At 49.3% G+C, this 23,430-nt stretch overlaps 1 protein-coding gene across 8 annotated transcripts; it reads left to right on the top strand.

Annotated features, from left to right (window-relative positions):
- The first annotated feature begins 2,279 nt into the window (after positions 1-2,279).
- On the top strand, positions 2,280-23,224 carry LOC121304231 (sperm acrosome membrane-associated protein 6). Of its 8 annotated transcripts, XM_041235249.1 has the most exons (11): positions 2,280-2,558; positions 6,236-6,409; positions 12,190-12,273; positions 17,841-17,975; positions 19,261-19,332; positions 20,087-20,110; positions 20,487-20,564; positions 20,674-20,777; positions 20,905-21,061; positions 21,477-21,708; positions 22,668-23,221. In XM_041235249.1, the coding sequence occupies exons 2-11, from the start codon at positions 6,376-6,378 to the stop codon at positions 22,696-22,698; spliced, it is 951 nt and encodes a 316-aa protein (XP_041091183.1). In that variant the 5' UTR covers positions 2,280-2,558; positions 6,236-6,375; the 3' UTR covers positions 22,699-23,221. The 8 variants fall into 8 exon arrangements, with proteins under 8 accessions (XP_041091183.1, XP_041091179.1, XP_041091177.1 ...); XM_041235245.1 differs by lacking the exons at positions 2,280-2,558; positions 6,236-6,409 and adding an exon at positions 11,577-11,818 and having other exon boundaries at positions 20,905-21,007; positions 22,668-23,224; XM_041235243.1 differs by lacking the exons at positions 2,280-2,558; positions 6,236-6,409 and adding an exon at positions 11,577-11,818 and having other exon boundaries at positions 22,668-23,223.
- Positions 23,225-23,430: the final 206 nt, after the last annotated feature.

The raw sequence follows: 23,430 nt of genomic DNA on the forward strand, positions 1-23,430 counted from the left end.
TGCAATGCGTATTCATATCGTTTTATTCATATCTGTTTCTATAGCGCTCCATATGCATAATAAAATGTGTAGAGGCACTTCACAAAATCTACTTAAAAACAAGAAATGATCGATTAAAAGCCTGGTGGAACAAAAAGAAGGATTATCATTAGCGTTAGCGCTATCATTAGCATTATCATTAGCGTTAGCGCTATCATTAGCATTAGCGTTAGCGCTATCATTAGCATTAGCGTTAGCGCTATCATTAGCATTAGCGTTAGCGCTATCATTAGCATTAGCGTTAGCGCTATCATTAGCATTAGCATTAGCGTTAGCGCTATCATTAGCATTAGCGTTAGCGCTATCATTAGCATTAGCGTTAGCGCTATCATTAGCATTAGCGTTAGTATTAATATTAGTATTGGTATTAATATTAGTAGTAGTATTAATATTGGTATTAGTATTAGTAATAATATTAGTATTAGTATTAATATTAGTAGTAGTATTAGTATTGATATTAGCATTAGTATTTTAATATGACATAATTATAATAGTATAGTCATAATCATAATCCAAGAATCAGTAATCACAAATTAGTATTAAATTAGTATCATAATATAATCACAAACATAGACAATGGTCATAATAGTAGTGTTAGTAATTAGGTGTTAGTATTAGTATTAGGGTTAGTGTTAGTATTAGTATTAGTATTAGTATTAGGGTTAGTATTAGTGTTAGGGTTAGGGTTAGTATTAGTATTAGTATTAGTATTAGGGTTAGTATTAGTGTTAGGGTTAGTATTAGTATTAGTATTAGTATTAGTATTAGGGTTAGTATTAGTGTTAGGGTTAGTGTTAGTGTTAGTGTTAGTATTAGTATTAGGGTTAGTATTAAATTAGCACCTCGGGACATAGTATCTAGTGTTTTAGTTTATAACACCATAGTAATCACAGGGTTGAGCAGTGTTCGGGTAGTATTAGTGTTAGGGTTAGTATGTACAGCCCCCAGGAGGTTTAGTTTATTCGTGTCTAGGTTAGTGGAGTTGGCGCTGTTAGGGTTAGTGTTAGTGTTAGTATTCATTACTCGGGTGATTTGGACGCTGCCCCGGTGATGCTCATGACGCGCTTTGTGAAATGCAGGTCGGATTCCCTGCGGGGTTTAAACCGCGGTGAGCAGGAGATCACATCTGGAGACGAATACAAAAAAAAAAGATCTCTTCTAATCTCATATATGCATAGTGGACACGTGTCTGCTGCTCCTTTAACAAGCATTGATCCGATAAGCTCGGCCGGGAGCCGATCAATAGCTGCGATCGGGCTGGGGAGTTTAATAGAATTGCGTGGACTGAAGAGCAGAGCTGTGACACGTACTTATAGTGAAGACGGGTTTGATGAAGGAGAAGAAAGAGCCCTCGACTCTAACCTTCTTAGGTCTTGCTCGTATTCTTTATCTCCTGACACTTTTTCAGGAATAGCGGCTTGAAACCTGGTTCCAGGAGACCTAGTCCGACGCAACCTTGCTGTATCAAACTCCCAAGTCTCCCTGCCTGCTGTGCCGAGCAGGGGCCTGAAGGCTAGACTCTTGAAACCAAGCTCTGAGCTGCAAAGTGACTGTGTGTGTGTGTGTGTGTGTGTGTGTGTGTGTGTGTGTGTGTGTGTGCCCGTGTGTGCGTGACTGTGTGAGTGCAAGTGTGTGAGTGTGTGTGTGTACGCGTGTAAGTGTGTGTGTAAGTGTGTGTGCGTGTGTGAGTGTGGGTGCGTGTGTTTTGCAGGAAGCGTGTGGCGAGGGTTAAGATTAGGGTTTATGTGGTGAGGGTTGGGGTTTGTGTGGCAAGGGTTGGGGTTTGTGTGGCGAGGGTTGGGGTTTGTGTAGCGAGGGTTGGGGTTTGTGTAGCGAGGGAATTCTTTTAAGAGTTCAAATGCAAAATCATGTGCATTACAGACTAGACCAGAAAAGGGAGAGGGAGAGGGAGAGGGAGGCAAGGGGAGGGAGGGGAGAGGGATGGGTCGAGAAATGGACTGAAACTGGAGTGGAAGGAGGAGAGAGAGAGAGAGAGAGAGAAGAGAGAGATGAGAGGGAGAGGGAGGCAGAGAGCTGAAGAGAGAAATAGTCTGGTTACAGAAAACAGAGCGGAGAGGGAAATAGTACAGGAATAAAAAAAATTGGACCCGTGCAGGAACAACCATCCTTGCCCACTCAGGCACCACTCAGCCCTCCCTCTCCCTCCCGCTCCCTCTCCCTCCCTCCCTCCCTCCCAGAGAGCCGAGCCAGACAGAGGCAGTGCTGTGACAGAGAGGACTCTGCTGCCGGCTGCCCTGCTTCTCTGCACCGTGATTCAGCCCCACAGGCCTGCCTGCCTCTCCTCTCTGTCTCTGGAGCACACAGGTCTGGCAGCGTAGGGGCTGCAGGGAGCTGTCACTCACATCGCTGCTGTTCTCTCTGTGCTCCATGTCAGAGTTTTGGTTATTTTTTTTGTTTTTTGTCCTGTGTGGGAGGGAGCACCAGTCCGGACTGCGAGGAGAGAGGGGGGCTGGCTCCCTGGGAAGACAGGAGTGCAATCGAGGGATCGAGGGTGCGGGGTGAGTCTGAAACACAACCCAGTCTTGGAAAAACTCCCATATATGTATTTACACATCACAAGCGCTGAATGCAGGGGGCTGCTATGAAAGAGGGGGTGTTCTCAAACGTACAGGGGTACAGTGAAGGTACAGTGATGCGTCCTGATGTCAGGCTGGATCTACACTGGGCTGTTTCACTGTGATGCCTGTAACCTTCTAACAGAAATACATACAGATATAGCTGCTGATGCATGTGTGTATACGTGTCTCTATAGAGAGAGGGGGGGGGTTCCATTTGAAGACATAGATAGATAGATTTATATACTGTATACATCCACATATATTTACAATCTAGGTCAATATAAATACATTAATATATTATACATTATAGCCAAGGTAAGATTGATCTCTTTATATCTATCTATCTATCTATCTATCTATCTATCTATCTATCTATCTATCTATCTATCTATCTATCTATCTATCCATCTATCTATCTATCTATCTATCTGTCTGTGTCTATCTGTCTCTGTCTATCTCTCTGTCTGTCCCTCTGTTTCTCTATCTATCTCTATCTGTATATTGCTTTATCTGTCTGTCTGAGTATTTTGTTGATGTGATCTGAGCACTAAATGAAGACAGACAGACTGGCTGATGGTTCTACGTGCAGCTCTGGCTCTGAGCCCCACATTCAGAGCCTCAGACTCTGAAGCAGGCTCCTGGAATGAGGCAGCTTGCACACTGAGACACACAGGTACGTTCCACGGGCCTCTTAATAATCTTCTTGTGTTTGTAAAGTATGTGTTTTAATCTTTCCAACTTCTGTCACCTGTTAGAATCACAGTGTCTGTGTTAATGTGTGTGTGTGTGTGTCTGTCTGTCAGTCTGACTGCCTGTCTGCGTGTCTGTCTGTCTGTCTGACTGCCTGTCTTTGTTTGGGTGTGTGTCTACCTGCCTGTGTTACTGTTTGTCTGTCTGTCAGCCTGTCTGTCTGTCTGTGTGTCTGTCTCTGTGACTGCCTGTCTGCCTGACTGTGGATCTAAGTTACAGTCAGTATAAGTTATGAAAGCAGTGAGTAGCTTGTGATGATGTATTAGCTGTCAATCCTGTATTCATTTAGGACCCCAGTATAACCCTGACCCTCTTCTTACCACGAGCACCACGACCTCTGACCCCCTCGATAAGAGTGCTGAGCAAGCTTTTGAAAACACACAACACAATGCAAAGTGTAATGTGTTAAGTGACCAGCAGAGGGCTTTGACTGATGTGGTGTTCAGTGCAGTGCGCTGTCTGCGCTCGGCCCTGGTGTTCAGTGCGGTGCGCTGTCTGCGCTCGGCCCTGTAGTTCAGTGCGGGGTGCTGTCTGCGCTCGGCCCTGGTGTTCAGTGCGGTGCGCTGTCTGCGCTCGGCCCTGGTGTTCAGTGCGGTGCGCTGTCTGCGCTCGGCCCTGGTGTTCAGTGCGGTGCGCTGTCTGCGCTCGGCCCTGGTGTTCAGTGCGGTGCGCTGTCTGCGCTCGGCCCTGGTGTTCAGTGCGGTGCGCTGTGTCTGCAGCTCGGCCCTGGTGTTCAGTGCGGTGTGCTGTCTGCGCTCGGCCCTGGTGTTCAGTGCAGTGTGAAGTGTTAACAGTGGAATGTGTCTCTGCTCTGCTCACATTCCTGAGCGTAGTGTTAGTAGGTCACAGCAGAGCAGAGCGAGAGAGCACAGCTATTCTGGTGCTTAGTATAGCTCTATCCCTCCCTCCCTCCCTCCCGCCCTTTCTCTCTCCCTCTGCCTCTCTCCTTATTTCTCACATTCTCTCTTCTTATGTTGCTCTCTATGTCTCTACTTTCTCTCCCCCCTCTCTCTCTCTCTCTGGTCGAGGGCAGCAGTCAGGCACAGTCAGGCTCAGTGATTTGAATCAGACAGAAGGGGGGTCTTGAACCAGCTCAAAGGTCAAGTTCCCCAGCTGCAGGCTGTCTTTACCATCAGACAGGGTCAGGGGTCGAGGTGAAAGGTGAAGGCTGAGTGTGCCTTTCTTTCTGAAACAGGGCTGGTCCATTTCCAATGGGGGGGGGGCAGATTATTATCAGGAACATTGCTTTACATTTCTGTGGTCGTTATGTTTGATTTTTTCACCCAGTGTGTGCCTATCCCTGGTCTCTATAAATCAGGTGTGAGCCTCTCTTTAAATGGATCAATCCTACATGAAGAACAAAGCACAAAAGAGCAACAACAACCTTTGTCTGTGTGTGCGTGGGTGTAATTATTTGTTTATTTAGCGGGCGCCTTTATCCAAGGCGACTTGCAGAGACTAGGGGTGTGTGAACCATGCATCAGCTGCAGAGTCACTTGGAACAGAGAGGGAGCACAAGGAGGTTCAGTGACTTGCTCAGGGTCCCACACAATGTCAGGGAGTGAGCTGGGATTTGAACCTGAGACCCTCCTGAAAAAACTCACACTAGCCCTGCTGCTGCTGCACCCAGTCCTGGGGTTCAGAGCTCCCCTCAATGAAGTCTAGTATTATTAATATTGCAATGATCAGGAGCCAGGAGTTTGAGCAGGGTTACAAACTCACACTAGCCCTGCTGCTGCTGCACCCAGTCCTGGGGTTCAGAGCTCCCTTCAATGAAGTCTAGTATTATTAATATTGCAATGATCAGGAGCCAGGAATTTGAGCAGGGTTAGAAACTCACACTAGCCCTGCTGCTGCTGCTGCACCCAGTCCTGGGGCTCAGAGCTCCCTTCAATGAAGTCTAGTATTATTAATATTGCAATGATCAGGAGCCAGGAATTTGAGCAGGGTTAGAAACTCACACTAGCCCTGCTGCTGCTGCTGCACCAGTCCTGGGGCTCAGAGCTCCCTTCAATGAAGTCTAGTATTATTAATATTGCAATGATCAGGAGCCAGGAGTTTGAGCAGGGTTACAAACTCACACTAGCCCTGCTGCTGCTGCTGCACCCAGTCCTGGGGCTCAGAGCTCCCCTCAATGAAGTCTAGTATTATTAATATTGCAATGATCAGGAGGCAGGAGTTTGAGCAGGGTTAGAAACTCACACTAGCCCTGCTGCTGCTGCACCCAGTCCTGGGGCTCAGAGCTCCCTTCAATGAAGTCTAGTATTATTAATATTGCAATGATCAGGAGCCAGGAGTTTGAGCAGGGTTACAAACTCACACTAGCCCTGCTGCTGCTGCTGCACCCAGTCCTGGGGCTCAGAGCTCCCCTCAATGAAGTCTAGTATTATTAATATTGCAATGATCAGGAGGCAGGAGTTTGAGCAGGGTTAGAAACTCACACTAGCCCTGCTGCTGCTGCTGCACCCAGTGCTTTACCAAAGCAGTGAAATCCCTTAGCCTCCTGTTGGAGCGGCTGGCAGTATGTCTTTGTTCTGTTTCTCACCCTTCCCCCTCTCTCTGCCTCTGCTTGGCACAGCCCTGTGAAGCTGGCAGGCGGCCGGGCACGCTGCTCCAGCTCAGTAACACACATTGCTTCTCTCTTCCACTTGTGGGACTTCATTTTTTTTTAATCTGTTTTCACCTCCCCCCCTCCTCCCTGTCCCTCTCCCACCTCACCCAAATAAGAAGAATCTCAAATTGATCTAAACTCAAACAATGTACCCCCTTCTTTCTTTTTTTCTTTCCTTCTTTCTTTCTTTCTTTCTTTCTTTCTTTCTTTCTTTCTTTCTTTCTTTCTTTCTTTCTTTCTTTCTTTCGCTTTGAAGGCCCTGCACTTCTTCGTCTCTCTCTCTCTCTCTCTCTCTCTCTCTTCCTCTCTCTCCTCACCACCGGCCTGAAAAAGAAGCAGGAGAAATGGATTAAAAAGAGGAGAAAGGAAAGGCAGACGGTTTTTTCATTTTCCTGGATGAACACAGAACTGTCTGGAGGCTTCAGAGCAGGTAAGAAAAGTTTTTTTTTGGAGTTTTAGGAAGTTTGACGTTTTTTTTGCAAACTTTTTTAAGTCAGTATAATTCGGCTTTTGATTTGTGTTTACGATGCATCCCTTATAAAAGTGTATCTTGGTATATTTGCCCAGTAATTTAACAGTCCCCTTCCCCCCCATGCTTTCCCATTGCTACACTGTCTAGTTCCCATAGTTTACCCTGGTTCATTTTTAATATGCTTTACCAGACCTCTCTGTGTTTCACAATGCTTCCCTGTGCTTTACCAGACCTCTCTGTGTTTCACAATGCTTCCCTATGCTTTACCAGACCTCTCTGTGCTTTACAATGCTTCCCTATGCTTTACCAGACCTCTCTGTGCTTTACAATGCTTCCCTATGCTTTACCAGACCTCTCTGTGCTTTACAATGCTTCCCTATGCTTTACCAGACCTCTCTGTGCTTTACAATGCTTCCCTATGTTTTACCAGACCTCTCTGTGCTTTACAATGCTTCCCTATGCTTTACCAGACCTCTCTGTGCTTTACAATGCTTCCCTATGCTTTACCAGACCTCTCTGTGCTTTACAATGCTTCCCTATGCTTTACCAGACCTCTCTGTGCTTTACAATGCTTCCCTATGCTTTACCAGACCTCTCTGTGTTTTACAAAGCTTTCACTGTGCAAATTATGGGTGCTTTTGAGACTAGAGGAGACCGAGTCAAGCAGACCAGCGTTTGGGCTCTAGTGCCTTCATCAGTGTTATTGAAACTAGAAGAGAACGAGTCAAGCAGACCAGCGTTTGGGCTCTAGTGCCTTCATCAGTGTTATTGAAACTAAACTGAGTCAAGCAGAGTCAAGCAGACCAGCGTTTGGGCTCTAGTGCCTTCATCAGTGTTATTGAAACTAGAAGAGACCGAGTCAAGCAGACCAGCCTTTGGGCTCTAGTGCCTTCATCAGTGTTATTGAAACTAGAATAGAGCGAGTCAAGCAGACCAGCTTTTGGGCTCTAGTGCTTCATCAGTGTTCTTGACAATATTTCATTGACACAGTTCCACAAGGCACAATGTCAAAATAACTTTTCATTGAAATTCACTTTTCTTTCTTTCTCTTTCTCTCTCAATCACTTCTTTTAATTAAGCGGTGGGGGGGGGCTGCATCACTTCTGGGATGTGAGCGTGCTGACTCCGCGTTGCCAGGGTAACCGCTACTGCAGTGCTCGCCTGGGGGAGGGACGTTGGCACGGTTGGCACGGCCCCTGACGTCGATTGATGGCTGTGCCCTAGCAACTGGACGGCAGCCTGCCAAGCCTTTGTTGCCAGGGAGCTGGTTACCATAGAAACCTGGTTCTGACTGCTGTCTGGCCTGTGACTAAGATAGAGAGAGGAGTGGCATGGGGGGGGGGGGGGGGGGGGGGGGTATCTCTGTACCCCATGGGTACTGAAATGACACTGCAGGTGTGTCTCCTCGGATTAGGTGAAATTTATGCACTTTACGTATTATGTACTGTATCATGACATACATGACAAGGGGGGCTTTTTTTTACATCTGGTAAGGATCCTGGCAGTGGCATTCTGAACTAGCTGCAGACGGTTTATGGTGCTTGCCGGGAGACCACCATATAGAGAGTTGAGGTAGTCGAGTCGAGACAAATGCATGACAAAGTATCTCCGAATCGGGGAGGGAAAGGTAGGGACGGACTTTGGAGATGTTTCGAAGACGGTAGAAGGAAGATTTGGCCACGGAGGAGATGTGGGCATCAAAGGAGAGGTTGCTGTCAAGAAGTACACTGTACTGTGTGGGGAAGGCTGCAGCAGACAGTTTCCCAGGTTCAGGGCAGCTATATTAAGATTCTTAAGTTGAGTTTTAGATCCTACTAGAAGCAGTTCAGATTGGCTAGTGTAGCTGAACAAAACCGGCAGACATCCAGGCCTCGATGTCTTGAAGGCAGGCAGAGAGCCGGACCATGGCAGGGGGGGATCAGTCACAATCTGGAGCAGAGCTGTTTCAGTGCTGTGAGGCGTCCGGAAGCCAGACTGGAGAGATTTAAGCTGATTGTTATCTGTGAGATGTTTCATCAGCTGACTGGCTGCAGCCCTTTGGAGAGTTTTTGAGAGAAAAGGGAGATTGGAGATGGGAAATTAAAGAAGTCAGTCGGGTCAAGGGAGGCTCAGTCGAGCACCAGCGTGACTCGGGCAGCAGGAACCGAGCCAGAATCCAGGGACAGGTTGAGAGTGGAATGTGATTTTGTTTGTTTTATTAATTAATGAATGTATGTATTTGGTCTCGTAATTGGGTGGGGGGGTGAGTCTGTTTCAGTGTGGAATTATTTTTCAATCCGGTATTTGTTTCCTCCATCGCTGGCAATGCCAGTCTGCCAATCCTTCCGCGGTGGAGTCGAGTCCTTCTTTGTCTCCGAGACGCCCAGCCGTTCGGTACGTCAGACGACACCGTCACGGCCCTGCTGTCCACTTCAGGGTGAGAGAGACCGTCTCGGACAGAGAGGAGGGCCCTCTTGGGAGGGAGAGGAGGGAGGGAGGGAGGGAGGGAGGGAGGGAGGGAGGGAGGGAGGGAGGGCGACCGTGACTCTCCGCTGTCACCCACAAGTGTAATGTAGCACTACATGAACGTAATGTAATGTCCTCTACTATGCCTCCTCCCTTCCTCCTCTCCGCTCCCGAAGGCTGGGGGGTTTAAGGGGGGCGGGGATGCGAAATTCCCCCCCCGCACCTTCACAAATTTACCCCGTGGAACAAACCGGATATTGTGTTATAGCAATCTGCCAGCCGGTAGTGCAAGGTGAATAATTTAATTATTATTAGTAATGGTGGGTTGGGGGGGGGGGAGGAGTGAGAGAAAGAAGAGGGAGGGATAAAGAGAGACGAGGAGTGAGGGCGAGAAAGAGGAGAGAGAAAGAAGGGAAGGAGAGTGAGAGAGAGAGAAGGGAGGGGGAGAAAGGAGGGAGAGAGGAGGAAGAATGAGACAGAGGAGAGAGAGAGAGTGAGAGAGATGAGGGAGGGAGAGAAATGAGAAAGAGACGGAGAGGTGGGAGGGAAAAGAGAGAGAAGAGAGAGTGAGAGAGAGACGAGGGAGGGAGAGAAAGAGAAGAGGAGGGAGGGAGAGGGCGGGGGATAGAATCTCAAGATGGCAGACAGCCCGATTTGAGCTCGCCCTTCGGAAAACAGCGGCGGTAAGGATGCAAAGAAAGAAAGAAAGAAAGGAGATTTTCCTTACCAAACTGCAGATTGCATTGTCAATGGAACCGGCTTTCGAAAGCTGCTGCTATTATTATTATTATTATGATTATATATTGTTATATTATTATTAATTATTATTATTATTATTATTAGTTATGAAGGCTCTTTGATATGGTTATGTCAGGTCGTACGTTACGTCAAGAGAAATTAAATACCACTAGTATTGTTATTATTAATTATTATTATTATTATTCTATTATCAAGTTAGGAAGGCTTATGCAATATGGTTAATCAATATACTTCCCAGTTATAGTATAAATCATAATAGATTATTATTATTAGTTATGAAGGTGTCAGGGTTCTCTCTCTCTGTTTTTCTCATTCTTTCACGCTTCCTTTCTCAGGACTGTTCTGTTAAATATCGAACCTATTAACAAATCCTGCGATGCTTTATATTGCTGTGGTTGTTTGCTGTTTAATAAGAGGCTCCACTAACAAGGGATTGATGGCTCAGAGACTGACTGGCTTTCATTGGGAACCACAATTCAGAATTCACTATTCTAGAGGTGCCCTGATTGGAGCCAGACAGACACACAGACAGCCAGCCAGACAGCCAGACAGACACACAGGCAGACACACAGCCAGCCAGCCAGACAGCCAAACAGGCAAACAGGCAGGCAGGCAGGCAGGCAGGCAGCCAGACAGGAGCACTACAGTGGCAATGCAGACAGAATGTGAATTCTTGGGGTGTTCCATGTATTTCCACTAGAGGGCAGTATTAACTCAGGAATTGCATGGAGACCCAGTCTGGTCTTTAGGATGAGAGGGGCAGGCAGTAAAGCATTTAAAAAAAAATAAATAAATAAAATAAACCATGCCAAACCAGAGCCCACGATGGTAATGCACAGCCTGACCCTGGGAGTTTCCCCTTCCCGTCACGGCCCCCCCCCCCTTCCCGTCGCGACCCCTTCCTCCCTCCTCCCTCCCCTCGAGGACCCCTCCCCCCAGCCTGGGGATGGGGGAGGCAAGTCGCCTGAGGAAGACCCCTCTCCCCCACCGTACTGGGGAGGGGGGCAAGGGTCAGCGACCTCTCCCAGATAGCTACCGTGGCAGGACAGCGCTGGGGATTCCCGTATTTTTTCGGGCGACAGCTTACTGGGGAATGTCACGGGGCAGTGCTCCCGGAAGGGCAGCGCTGGGGAGGGTGGGAAGGCAGCGCTGGGGAGGGGGATGGGCAGCGTTGGGGAAGGAGGGAGGGGGCAGTGCTGGGGAGGAGGGAGGGCAGCGATGTGATGACCCGGTTCGCTGCAGGGAGAGGTAGTTGGTTGTATAGTTGAGAACAACACCCTCAGGAGATAACTGTACAGCCTTCTAGCTTTCCCTGCGGCATTGCCACGACGACGCAGAGGCGAGGCGTTTCTACGGAGACGGTAAGTGGGTGTCATTTAGTTTCGGTTTCTTTTCGTCTTTGAACCCCAGCGCTGTTGGGAGCCCCGGATGCAGTGGACTCCAGCAGCAGGGAGCCTCTCCCCTCCCTGCGTCTGAATTGTACTAAGCTCATTTCTGCAGCACTGTCTGGAACTGAGGAGGTCCCTCACAGAGGGCTCTACTACTGCAATACCCTCTGCAGCCAGCAGAGCGAGAGAGAGAAGGAGGGAGGAAAGAGGGAGGAGAGTGAGGAGAGAGAGCGTCTACAACCCCCCCCCCGTGTGCAGCTAGGAGTCAGACACTATCTGCAATGCGTTGAGTCTGACTGAGAGAGAGAGAGAGAGAGAGAGTGTGCGCACGCCCAGGTTTGAGTCTTAGAGATTGTAAGGAGACAGCTCGTCTGCAGAGGGGAGGGAGCGAGGGAGGGGTCGGGGGGGAGAGGGGAGCAGAGAGGGAGAGGGGATGGGAGAGAGAGAGAGAGAGAGAGAGAGAGAGAGAGGAGAGAGAGAAGAGAGAGAGAGAAATCGCACACAACACTCGAGCTCGCATATAAGGAGTCTCAAGTTCTCTCTCTCACGCACACCCAGACAGACATGGGAGCAAGAGACAGCTTTGAAACAGAGAGAGAGAGGGGAGAGAAACAGAGAGAGGGGAGAGAGACAGAGAGAGAGGAGAGAGACAGAGAGAGAGAAGGAGAGGGAGGGAGAACACATGCACACAGACACACACAGTCATGTGCAGACCGACGTCTCTATCCGAAAAGCAAGGGAGCGACAAGAAAGAAAAAAGAAAGCCGATGTACAGGTACAGTCCTTTCCTTTATTCTGTGCCTTCCCTCCTTCCATCTCTCTCTCTCCCTCCCTGCCTCACAGCCAGACAGGCACAGAGCTGAGAAAAAAGAGGAGAGGGAGAAAGAGAAAGAGAGAGGAGATAGAGGAGAGGGAGAGGGAGAGGGAGAGGCCTAGCTTTTTTGTTGCTCGCTTGCTTCAGTGAGAAGGGATGAAGAGAAGGAGGAAGAGGATGAGAGAGATGCAGGATGAAGAGCGCTGGATGGAGAGAGCGAGAGAGAGGAGGGCAGAGATGAAGGAAGCTGTTTGAATGTGAGGGATGGACAGCGTTTCATTTCGTCTTCGATTGTTTGCATTTAAATGCTGCTGTTCTTTTTTTTCTTCCAGATATTGATATTTTAATTTGCTTTGGATACGGCAAACATTCGTGGAAACGAAAAAACGATCCAGATGCAAGGATATCGGAGAGAGGTGAGTGTGAGAGTGTTTAACAAGACAAATAAAATCAGAGGGGAAAATAACAGTCTGTGTCGACCGAATCTACTTTCAGCGGGTTTACTAGCAATGCACAAATTACAATACTTTCACTGTGCTTTACTGCACTGTGCTGTCCTTTTACAAGGGTGAGTTTATCCAGTTTTTAAACATGCTTTACCAGACCTGTCTGTGCTTTACAATGCTTCCCTATGCTTTACCAGACCTCTCTGTGCTTTACAATGCTTCCCTATGCTTTACCAGACCTCTCTGTGCTTTACAATGCTTCCCTGTGCTTTACCAGACCTCTCTGTGCTTTACAATGCTTCCCTATGCTTTACCAGACCTCTCTGTGCTTTACAATGCTTCCCTATGCTTTACCAGACCTCTCTGTGCTTTACAATGCTTCCCTATGCTTTACCAGACCTCTCTGTGCTTTACAATGCTTCCCTATGCTTTACCAGGCCTCTCTGTGCTTTACAATGCTTCCCTATGCTTTACTAGACCTCTCTGTGCTTTACAATGCTTCCCTATGCTTTACTAGACCTCTCTGTGCTTTACAATGCTTCCCTTTGCTTTACCAGACCTCTCTGTGCTTTACAATACGAAGCTTACCCTGAAGAGTGACTGTGTGAAAATCCAGCTACAGCAATCTCTTTTCTGAAAGGGTGTGTGTGCAGAGCCATTTCCTCTCCAGACAGACACAGTCCGCAATTCAGCCGCACATTCGATTGGGGGTCCCCGAGCTGCCCCCCGGAAACCTTGTAGATAAACGCTCAGGAACCAGGAAAACACGATGCAGGGGCTCTGATCTGAATACTGACTGCCCTCAGAACACGGGGGGGGGTTAACTTCATCTCAGCAGGGTCTTCAGATAACAGTAACGCAAAACAGACACTTTACAGAGACACAAGACTAGAGCTACTCCACAGATCATCATCCGAGACACTAGAGCCATTCTACAGCTACTCCACAGATCATCATCCGAGACACTAGAGCCACTCTACAGCTACTCCACAGATCATCATCCAAGACACTACAGCCACTCTACAGATCATCATCCAAGACACTACAGCCACTCTACAGCTACTACAGATCATCATCCAAGACACTACAGCCACTCTACAGCTACTCCACAGATCATCATCCAAGACACTACAGCCACTCTACAGCTACTCCACAGATCATCATCCGAGACACTAGAGCCACTCTACAGCTACTCCACAGATCATCATCCGAGACACTAGAGCCACTCTACAGCTACTCCACAGATCATCATCCGAGACACTAGAGCCACTCTACAGCTACTCCACAGATCATCATCCGAGACACTAGAGCCACTCTACAGATCATCATCCGAGACACTAGAGCCACTCTACAGATCATCCACAGAGACACACTACAGCCACTCTACAGATCATCATCCAAGACACTACAGCCACTCTACAGATCATCATCCCAAGACACTAGAGCCACTCTACAGCTACTCCACAGATCATCATCCAAGACACTAGAGCACTCTACAGCCACTCCACAGATCATCATCCAAGACACTAGCCACTCTACAGCTACTCCACAGATCATCATCCAAGACACTAGAGCCACTCTACAGCTACTCCACAGATCATCATCCGAGACACTAGAGCCACTCTACAGATCATCATCCAAGACACTAGAGCCACTCTACAGCTACTCCACAGATCATCATCCAAGACACTAGAGCCACTCTACAGATCATCATCCAAGACACTACAGCCACTCTACAGCTACTCCACAGATCATCATCCAAGACACTACAGCCACTCTACAGCTACTCATCCAGATCATCATCCAAGACACTAGAGCCACTCTACAGATCATCATCCCGAGACACTAGAGCCACTCTACAGATCATCATCCGAGACACTAGAGCCACTCTACAGCTACTCCACAGATCATCATCCAAGACACTAGAGCCACTCTACAGCTACTCCACAGATCATCATCCAAGACACTAGAGCCACTCTACAGATCATCATCCAAGACACTAGAGCACATCACTCTACAGCTACTCCACAGATCATCATCCAAGACACTAGAGCCACTCTACAGCTACTCCACAGATCATCATCCGAGACACTAGAGCCACTCTACAGATCATCATCCGAGACACTAGAGCCACTCTACAGCTACTCCACAGATCATCATCCGAGACACTAGAGCCACTCCACAGATCATCACTCGAGACACTACAGCCACTCTACAGATCATCATCCAAGACACTAGAGCCACTCTACAGCTACTCCACAGATCATCATCCAAGACACTAGAGCCACTCTACAGCTACATCCACAGATCATCATCCAAGACACTACAGCCACTCTACAGATCATCATCCAAGACACTAGAGCCACTCTACAGCTACTCCACAGATCATCATCCAAGACACTAGAGCCACTCTACAGATCATCATCCAAGACACTAGAGTCACTCTACAGCTACTCCACAGATCATCATCCAAGACACTAGAGCCACTCTACAGCTACTCCACAGATCATCATCCAAGACACTACAGCCACTCTACAGATCATCATCCAAGACACTACAGCCACTCTACAGATCATCATCCAAGACACTACAGCCACTCTACAGATCATCATCCAAGACACTAGAGCCACTCTACAGCTACTCCACAGATCATCATCCAAGACACTACAGCCACTCTACAGATCATCATCCAAGACACTACATCCAAGACAGCTACAGCCACAGATCATCACTGGCCCCTCCCACTCTACAGCTACTCCACATATAGTCATCCCAGGTGATCTTAGACGGCTACAGCAGTATCCACAGAGTCACTCACAGACATCACTATCTTCCGGCACTAAACATGTCTCTTTTACAAGGAGCGCTGACTAGGTAACCCTCCCCTGACACTGGGCCCCTCCCTTTGAAGATTGCTGGTGCTTCTTTAATCTGTACCGGCTTTCTTCTCCCCTTTCCCAAAACCATTTCTTCACGTCCTCAGTTAGGTGGGATCTGTCCCTTTTAGCATCTCCCACTTCTCTTCAAATGTCCCCCCCCCCTCTAGTACCCCCTCACCGGAACACCCCCCCCCCCCTTTATACACATTTTTCTTTCGGGCTTTCCTCTTTTTTTCTTCAAGGAGCGCTGCCCATCTTTCAAACCCATTCTCTCAGCTCTTATTAACAGGATCACTGGCCCCTTATTTGGAATACTTTTTGCCTTTGAAGGATCTTTCAAACCCATTCTTTGCCAGGATCAGTGGGATTGACCTCCCGCTTTTAGCAGGATTCCTCTTTCAAACACTCAGCGCACGGCGTCGAAACGGCTTCCCACAGGAATCCACTGTCCCCTCCACGTGAAGGTTGCCCCATCTTTGAACCCTTCTCTCAGGTTTCTTAACGGATCGCCTGGCCCCTCCCTTTCGGGCTGGGAGTTGCTGCCCATCTTTCCCCCAACCATTTGTTGGTCTTGCTTGTCAAGTGCCCTCAGTTTAGAGCAGCACGGAATCCACCAGGCAGGATCACTGGCCCCTCCCTTTGAAGGAGTGCTGACCATCTTTCAAACCCATTCTGTTGGTTTTCTTGTCAAAGTGCCCCAGTTTTAGCCAGCAGCACCGATACCAGGACTTCCTGTGCCAATCGACACTCTCCCAGCATGCCTCACTGTCCCTGAGACCCTTTACCTGTGAGGTCATAGAGGTCACAGGTGAGGTCCTCAGGAACTGGGCGCCATGCCAACGCACTGCCCCCCCCCCCTCCGTTCACCAGAGGAGCACCGTGCAGGTTTGAAGAGGGGGTCCTGCTCTTTTTAAAGGGTTAAACCTGAGGTGTGGTGAGCATGCCATCTGTAGGGAACCACTAGTATAGTGTGACTCTCCTGGAGCCCCTCAGACTCCTGCCTGGGGTCCTGGTTTTTCTGGGGGGGGGGGGGGGGGGTAGTTCAGACTCAACGTTCCAGATCGCCACGGTAACGCCGGGGGCAGGCCCAATTGGTTGCCTTTGTGTTCCGTCCGAACGTTCCGATGGCAAGGCAACTGAGGGTCGTGACCCCGCAGAGTTCTCATCTCCATGGAAACCCAAGTTCATGCTGTACTGTTTGAAGCTTCATGTCATCCACACATTTACACTGGGAGAGTCTCGCAAGCCAAGCCTCTCTCCATCCCTCTCTACCCCCTCTCTCCATCTCCACCTCTCCCTCTACCCCCTCTCTCCATCTCCCCCTCTATCCAATTCCACCTCTCCTTCTACCCCCTTCTCTCCCTCTACCCCCTCTCTCCATCTCCCCCTCTCTCCATTTCCACCTCTCATCATCTGCCCCTCTCTCCATCTCCCTCTCCAATTCCACCTCTCCCTCTACCCCCTTTCCATCTATTTATCCATCCCTCCTTCTATATCCCCTCTGTCCCTCTCCCTCTCTCTCAGACAGCCTCTTGCGCATTATTGATTCCCCTGTCTGCACACAGACAGATTAATGCATCTGCACCTCAGCATCCCAATATATTCAGCCCTGCTTCGGGACTGCCTGTCTGGTTTCCATGGCAACGTACTCGGAGGTTGAGGGGGGGGGGGGCGATTAGTACGCACTCTTCCTCCCTCCCTCTTCTTTCTCTTCCTCTTCTTTTTCTCTCCTTCTCACTTATTTTTCTGCCTCTTCCCCCCTTTCACACCTCTCCTTCTCTCTCAACTTCTCTCCTTTTTTCTTGCCATCTCTCCATCCTTTCCTCTCTCCCTCCTCCCTGTCTCTCTTTCACTCTCTCCACTGCAGTGAAGCTGCCGCATTAAGACCAGCCCAGTAAGAGAGGCACTCATTTTTTTTTCATACATGGAATCTGCAGAACGGTTTTTTGGCTTCGCCGTTCCGGCTCAAATCTGAGCTCTTAGTGGAAAACCCTTAGAATAGAAAGCATGTGCCCCACAGTAAAAGCACAGCAAAGTGTAATAAAGCACCGTGCAGAGAACAGTGATCTCACACACGGGTCTGTCTGTCAGTGTGGACTGCAGGAGAAGCGCTGGCAGGAGGTCCTGAGCGACTACGAAATACGATCTACAAAACCAGAGAGGCCTCTCCTAAACAACGAGACGAGGCTTCACTCACACAGAATCACGCACCAGAAACCGAACCCCCCCCCCCACCCACACACAGTGTCACAATGTGGAACTGTGGTGACCACCCCCCCTGGGGGTGGGGGGGGGAGCTCGGAGTTCCTAGCGGTTTCTGCGATCTTGGGTTTCTGTGATTGATTGGGGGGGGGGGGGGAAAAAGAACCGTGGAACTGTGAAAGTATGAACGCCACTTGATTACAGCAGAGCGGCTTCAAAACAGGAATCCTGCACCACGCAGTGAAAAGCCTGTGTGGGAAACACTTGAGTGGTGACATCAGCATGCCTTTTGTGATGTCATAAGACACAAAGTAGTCGCATCAAACGCACAAGAATAAAGTCAGTCCCCCTCTGTCGCCCGCCGTGTTGAAATGCGCTGGAAGCTGCTCTCCCTGTTGGTGCTGCTGTCCCTCCTCTCCAGCCCCCTCTCCTCCGCCTGTTACTTCTGCCTCATAGACAAGAACCTGACTGAGACCCTGTGCACTGGATACAAGCTGCCAGACCCCAGCGCTCAGAGCTACGACGAGTGTTTCAACAGCATTCGCAGGGTCTTCGTGGAGGACCGGTCCGTGGCGCTGGCTGGGAGAGTGGGTGAGGGACGCGCTTCTCTTTTATAAGGTCTGTTTGAGACGTGCCCCCGGTGGGTAGCAGACTGCCTCTTTGTCTCGTGGGCACGGGGAAAGCAATTCCAGCTCTTAATGAAAGGAAGTTTACAAGATCAGGGGAGTGGGGGGGGTCCCCCTAGACCAGGGTTACCCAATCCTGGGGGACCCCCTGTGTGTCTGCTGGTTTCATTCCAACTGAGCTCTCAATTACTCAATTAAACCCTTAATTGAACTGATTATGTGTTTAATTAGACCTTTTTAATTGCTCTCAGCTCCTAAAAAGTTGCCGATTTCAAGTTACTTAAAAAATCGTTTTGCGTTTAATACGTACAGTTTAATAGATATAATACCGTTTAATAATACATACCGTTTAATAATACATACCCTTTAATAATACGTACCGTTTAATAATACATACCCTTTAATAATACGTACCGTTTTCCTGCTCCACAGGTAGATATTTTACTCAAATACATTACATCCGGGACAGTGAATGAAGCTGGCGTTTGTGACAGCCTCTGTTACACTTCATTCCGTTTCTTTTGTCACAGCCTCGGCTCACTTTAAAACATGTGACGCATCCAATTTTAATGACATTTACCACATCAGCTCGTAAAACTGGTACACCTTATTACACCTTAGGGCGCACAGGGGGCGTGTTTTGTATAAGTTATAAAACCCAGTTCTTTGGCAGCTTTGGCAGTTCTTTGGTATTGTTTATATTCAAGGTGCTCCTGTTCTCGGCGACAGACAGCATTTCAAATTGTGTTCACAACGTACTTCATTTATAAAGGACTGATTTCCACTGGCCCGCGGAGTCCCCCCCCCCCCCCCCGGGAAATTGTTTACTAGGTATCAGAGAAATCTGCGGTGTCTCTCGTGTCGTTGTCACAACAGGGAGACAGCTTACAGCGGAGCCCCGCCTCAACTGCTCCTGAACCGGGCGCATTGCAGGAGGGACATGTCAGACACACGTGGAGCGGTAAGCGGGCACAGGCAGCCACACGTGGAGGGGCGGGCACAGGTGAGCATCGCGGGCACACGCTGCGTGGGACCAAAAAGCTTTGCAGCGCCTGCATTTCGCTGGGATTGAGACACAATTAAAATACTAATGATAACAGAAGCACGGGACAGTAGATTTCGAAATGTCGCTTCCCTCAGCAGGGTTCACTCGCTTCGTGAACCTCATTTAGTTCATTCTGTCGGGTGATGCAAAGCGGTTTTGTATTGCTGATGTAACTTTTCTCTTCTTTTTTTTTTCACCCTCTCAGTTTACACGTACAAATATCTCCTCACGACGGCAGCCAAGCAGTTCAAATCTGAAGCCTGGAAACTCCCCCGAGGTGACTCGTTTCTTATTGTTTTAAGAGGCCGCGACATTCAGAGACCGCTAGAGTCCCTGATAGTCCACACTGCCCAGTGTGTAATGGTTAGGGTTAGGGGTTAGGGTTTAGGGTTAGGGTCTATATCAGACTTTGTATTTGTAAACCACATCGCCATCTAGTGCACAGCTAGTGTATTGCCAGCGCAACTGAAGGAAACCTGCTGCAAAGGGACAGGCCAATATGTGAGAGCAGCCCTTCAACACAGATTTATTACATTTTTTTCCTTTAAAAGTCTGCAATTAATTTTTACCCCATTTTTCTACCAATTTTTGAAATGGCCAATTGCATTATTTTAGGCTCAGTTCACCTCCTGAGCGGCCAAGGCTGTCCTACGAAAATGTGTGCCCGTCAGCCGACCCATTTTTTTTTTCACCCGTCATGCAGCCACCTCAGAGCTACAGCGTCGGAGGACAATGCAGCTCTGGGCAGAATACAGGCAAGCCTGCAGGCGCCCGGCCAGACCACAGGGGGGGGCTCATGCACTGTGAGCCGAGGTCTCCCTGGCTGACCTAAACAGATTTATTCCCATGACTGCTGACACAGTAAAAAGCCACACAGTCAGAACAATGTGAAAATGCCATTGGAAGCTGTTTGTCCTGGACGGCCGTGCGGTAGAGCGGTACACTGCGACTGCCTGGCTCTGACTCTCGCTCCTCTCTCTCTCTCTCTCTCTCTCTCTCTCTCTCTCTCTCTCTCTCTCATTCTCTTCCAGCCTCCGGGTGCGTCCCTCCCTGCGGTAAGCTGCTTCAGTGAAACTTTACCGCTTGGTGCCTTCTGTTGGGCAACTTGGTCCCGTCACACACAAGCACAGCCCTTCTCCCAATGCTCTAAGCACCCACTAGGTGGCAGTGTTGCGGGGAGGGGGTCTGAGTTTCCCAGGATGTGACGATTGAAACAGACAATGCAGTACACAGATATTCTTAACAGGATCAGGTTCTGAAGCCTGGTTCGTTTGCATAGCGGTTAAGGCGCTCGCTGGTGGTGCGCGGAGGTCGCCGATTCCAGCCCCGCCTCCTGCTCCTCCTTCGCCCCGTTGCAGCTCGTTAAGTCAGCCGTGATGAGGTTGCAGCCTGGCACGCAGCGCCTCTCTCTAACTCTGCTCTCTGTTGAAGGCTATCAGAAGTCTGGGGCCGTCTATAACTGTGTCACCTGCAAATACGATGGCTGTGGATTCCCTCTGGACTGCCCCAGTGAGTTCCCCTGGTCTCTGCTCATTAAACTCTGGGTTAAACCAGGAATGGGTGGCTCTGCTGTGCAGTGGGAGTCTGATTTGTATCCCGGTGTGGCGTTTCTTTGCAGTCGTGGAGAAGACGGTTCACGAGAAGAACAGGACTGCGCTGGAGTGCAGCGTCGACATCGAGATCCCACGGGACGCGCAGTTCAACTGGAATTACGTCAAAGAGGTTTGCTTATTAATGTGCTTTACAATGCTTCCCTGTGCTTTACACTGTGCTGTGCTTTTCCTATGGGACAGTTTTCTAAGGGTTAGTTTACCATGGTATGTTTTTTTTTAAATCCCCTCCCCCCCAGGTGAAGACGAACAGCCTGAACCTGTTCAAAGTGGTGACCTCAGGCTCGGACCGCTGGCTCACGATCTTGAGAACGCGCCGCAGTCAGCAGGGGACCTACATGTGTGAGATCTTCGACCAGGAGAAATCCATCGTGCGGCTCTTCTTCTTCCTCAGGGGTGAAGAATGCACTGCAGGGTCAGGGTCTGGTCAGGGTCAGGTCAGGGTCAGGTCAGAGTCAGGTCAGGGTCAGGTCAGGGTACAGAGGCAGGGTTTCCTAATCGGAGTTTAGTATCACGCTCTCAGATTCATCCCACCTGTAGTATTAGATTTCTTTATCGTAAACAACGTCAGTCTATAAATCGTTAGCCATGCATTTAATACTAGACCACCTGCCATCGGGAGACTAGGAGACACTAAACTGGCCTTGCGTCTGAGGTGAAAGGGTTCTCAGTCTGTCTCTCTGTGTCCCTGCGTCCCTGTCTCTCTGCGTCCCTGTCTCTCTGTGTCCCTGCGTCCCTGTCTCTTTGCGTCCCTGTCTCTCTGTGTCCCTGCGTCCCTGTCTCTCTGTGTCCCTGTCCCCTGTCTCCGCAGTGATATCTAAGAATCAGATTGCAGAGGCCGAGTTGCAGGAGCTCTTTGACTCGTCTCTTCACTCTGACTGGGAGGGAGCCGAGACTGAGGCTAAGGGTGAGGCCACCTCCCGGTCCCGCCTCACCAGCGCCATCGACTTCCTGCTCACCCCCGGCAACCTGAGCCAGGACGTTTTCATCTACATCACTGTGTGCGTGTCCGCCCTGCTGCTGCTGCCGCTCCTGTGCACAGGGTACTGAGACACTCCCACCCCCCTCGCGATCTCCACTCCTCATCTATTCACCCCTCTCCCTACCCCATCTCCTCTCCCTCCGCTCTCCCTCCCCATCTCCTCTCTGCTCTCCCTCCCTCCCCATCTCCGCTCCCTCCGCTCTCCCTCCCCATCTCCTCTCTGCTCTCCCTCCCTCCTCTCCCTCCCCTCCCTCCTCCCCTCCCCATCTCCTCTCCCCTCCCCATCTCCTCTCTGCTCTCCCTCCCTCCCCATCTCCTCTCCCTCCGCTCTCCCTCCCCATCTCTGCTCTCCATCCCTCCCCATCTCCGCTCCCCTCTCCGTCCCCCCTCTCCCTCCCGTCTCCCTCCCCATCTCCTCTCTGCTCTCCCTCCCTCCCCATCTCCTCTCCCTCCGCTCTCCCTCCCCATCTCCTCTCTGCTCTCCATCTCCCTCCCCATCTCCTCTCTGCTCTCCATCCCTCCCCATCTCCGCTCCCCTCTCCGTCCTCCCTCTCCCTCCCCATCTCCTCTCCCTCCCCATCTCCTCTCCCTCCCCATCTCCTCTCCCTCCCCATCTCCGCTCCCCATCTCCTCTCCTCTCCTCTCCCTCCCCATCTCCTCTCCCTCCCCTCTCCCTCCCCATCTCCTCTCTGCTCTCCCTCCCTCCCCATCTCCTCTCCCTCCGCTCTCCCTCCCCATCTCCTCTCTGCTCTCCCTCCCTCCCCATCTCCGCTCCCCTCTCCGTCCTCCCTCTCCCTCCCCATCTCCTCTCCCTCCCCATCTCCTCTCCCTCCCCATCTCCGCTCCCCTCTCCCTCCCCCTCTTGTATCCCATTATCACAAGGCGTTTAAAAATGCATTTGTCTTTCTCTATCTGTACCACACCCATGCTTAATATAATAGTCAAGAGAAGGAATAACAACACAGAGTGCTGGAAATGAACCTTTCCCCTGACCCCTGACTCCTGGTCCTTCTCTTACAGGATTGTATACTGGTGGGCGACCAAGACCTGAATCAGCCCTGGAGAGCTCAGAGTGATCAGCCCTCTCCGATTAATACAAAACTGTGCACAGTTTCAAAGGACTGTCAGCCATGCCTGCTATTTACAATACAATACAATACAATACAATACAATGCAATGCAATGAAACTCCTCTCTGCCTGTTTGTAGAACTTCATCTACACCGCTTCCAAAGTTCTGCAGTCCTGCGGGCCGACAGTAGGTGGCGCACTGATGACTGCAGTGCCTGCAGCAAGCTGTAACTTGCCAATATAGCCTGAAAACATTGAAAAACAGTCCGTCTTAATCCAGGCTGAGCTCAAATTACCGAGCTAAACACACAGGTTACAAACTGCACAATTCAATCTGGCAACGAAATGCAACTGGCAGCAAACCATTGCAATTACACAGTGATCCAACAATGTAACGAGTAATCTGGGATATATGACTTCTATAGGAAAGTAATCGGTAATATTTAACATCAATCAGAAGTATATCATTTTCCTTTTTTTCATATTAACTTCCCAAAATATACATTTCTAGTCAGAAAATATTATTATTATTATTATTATTATATTATTATTATTATTTATTATTATTATTATTATTATTATTAAACCAGCACGTTTATTTCAAAGGGTGTAGTTTCTGTATCATCCCACATAGTCCCAAAGTGAATGTTGCCAAGGTACAAAAAGACCTTAGAAACGAGCCTACTCATGCTCCGGTCTCATTATTATTATATT

This window comes from Polyodon spathula, chromosome 37 (genome assembly GCF_017654505.1).
Source record: "Polyodon spathula isolate WHYD16114869_AA chromosome 37, ASM1765450v1, whole genome shotgun sequence".
NCBI lineage: Eukaryota > Metazoa > Chordata > Actinopteri > Acipenseriformes > Polyodontidae > Polyodon > Polyodon spathula.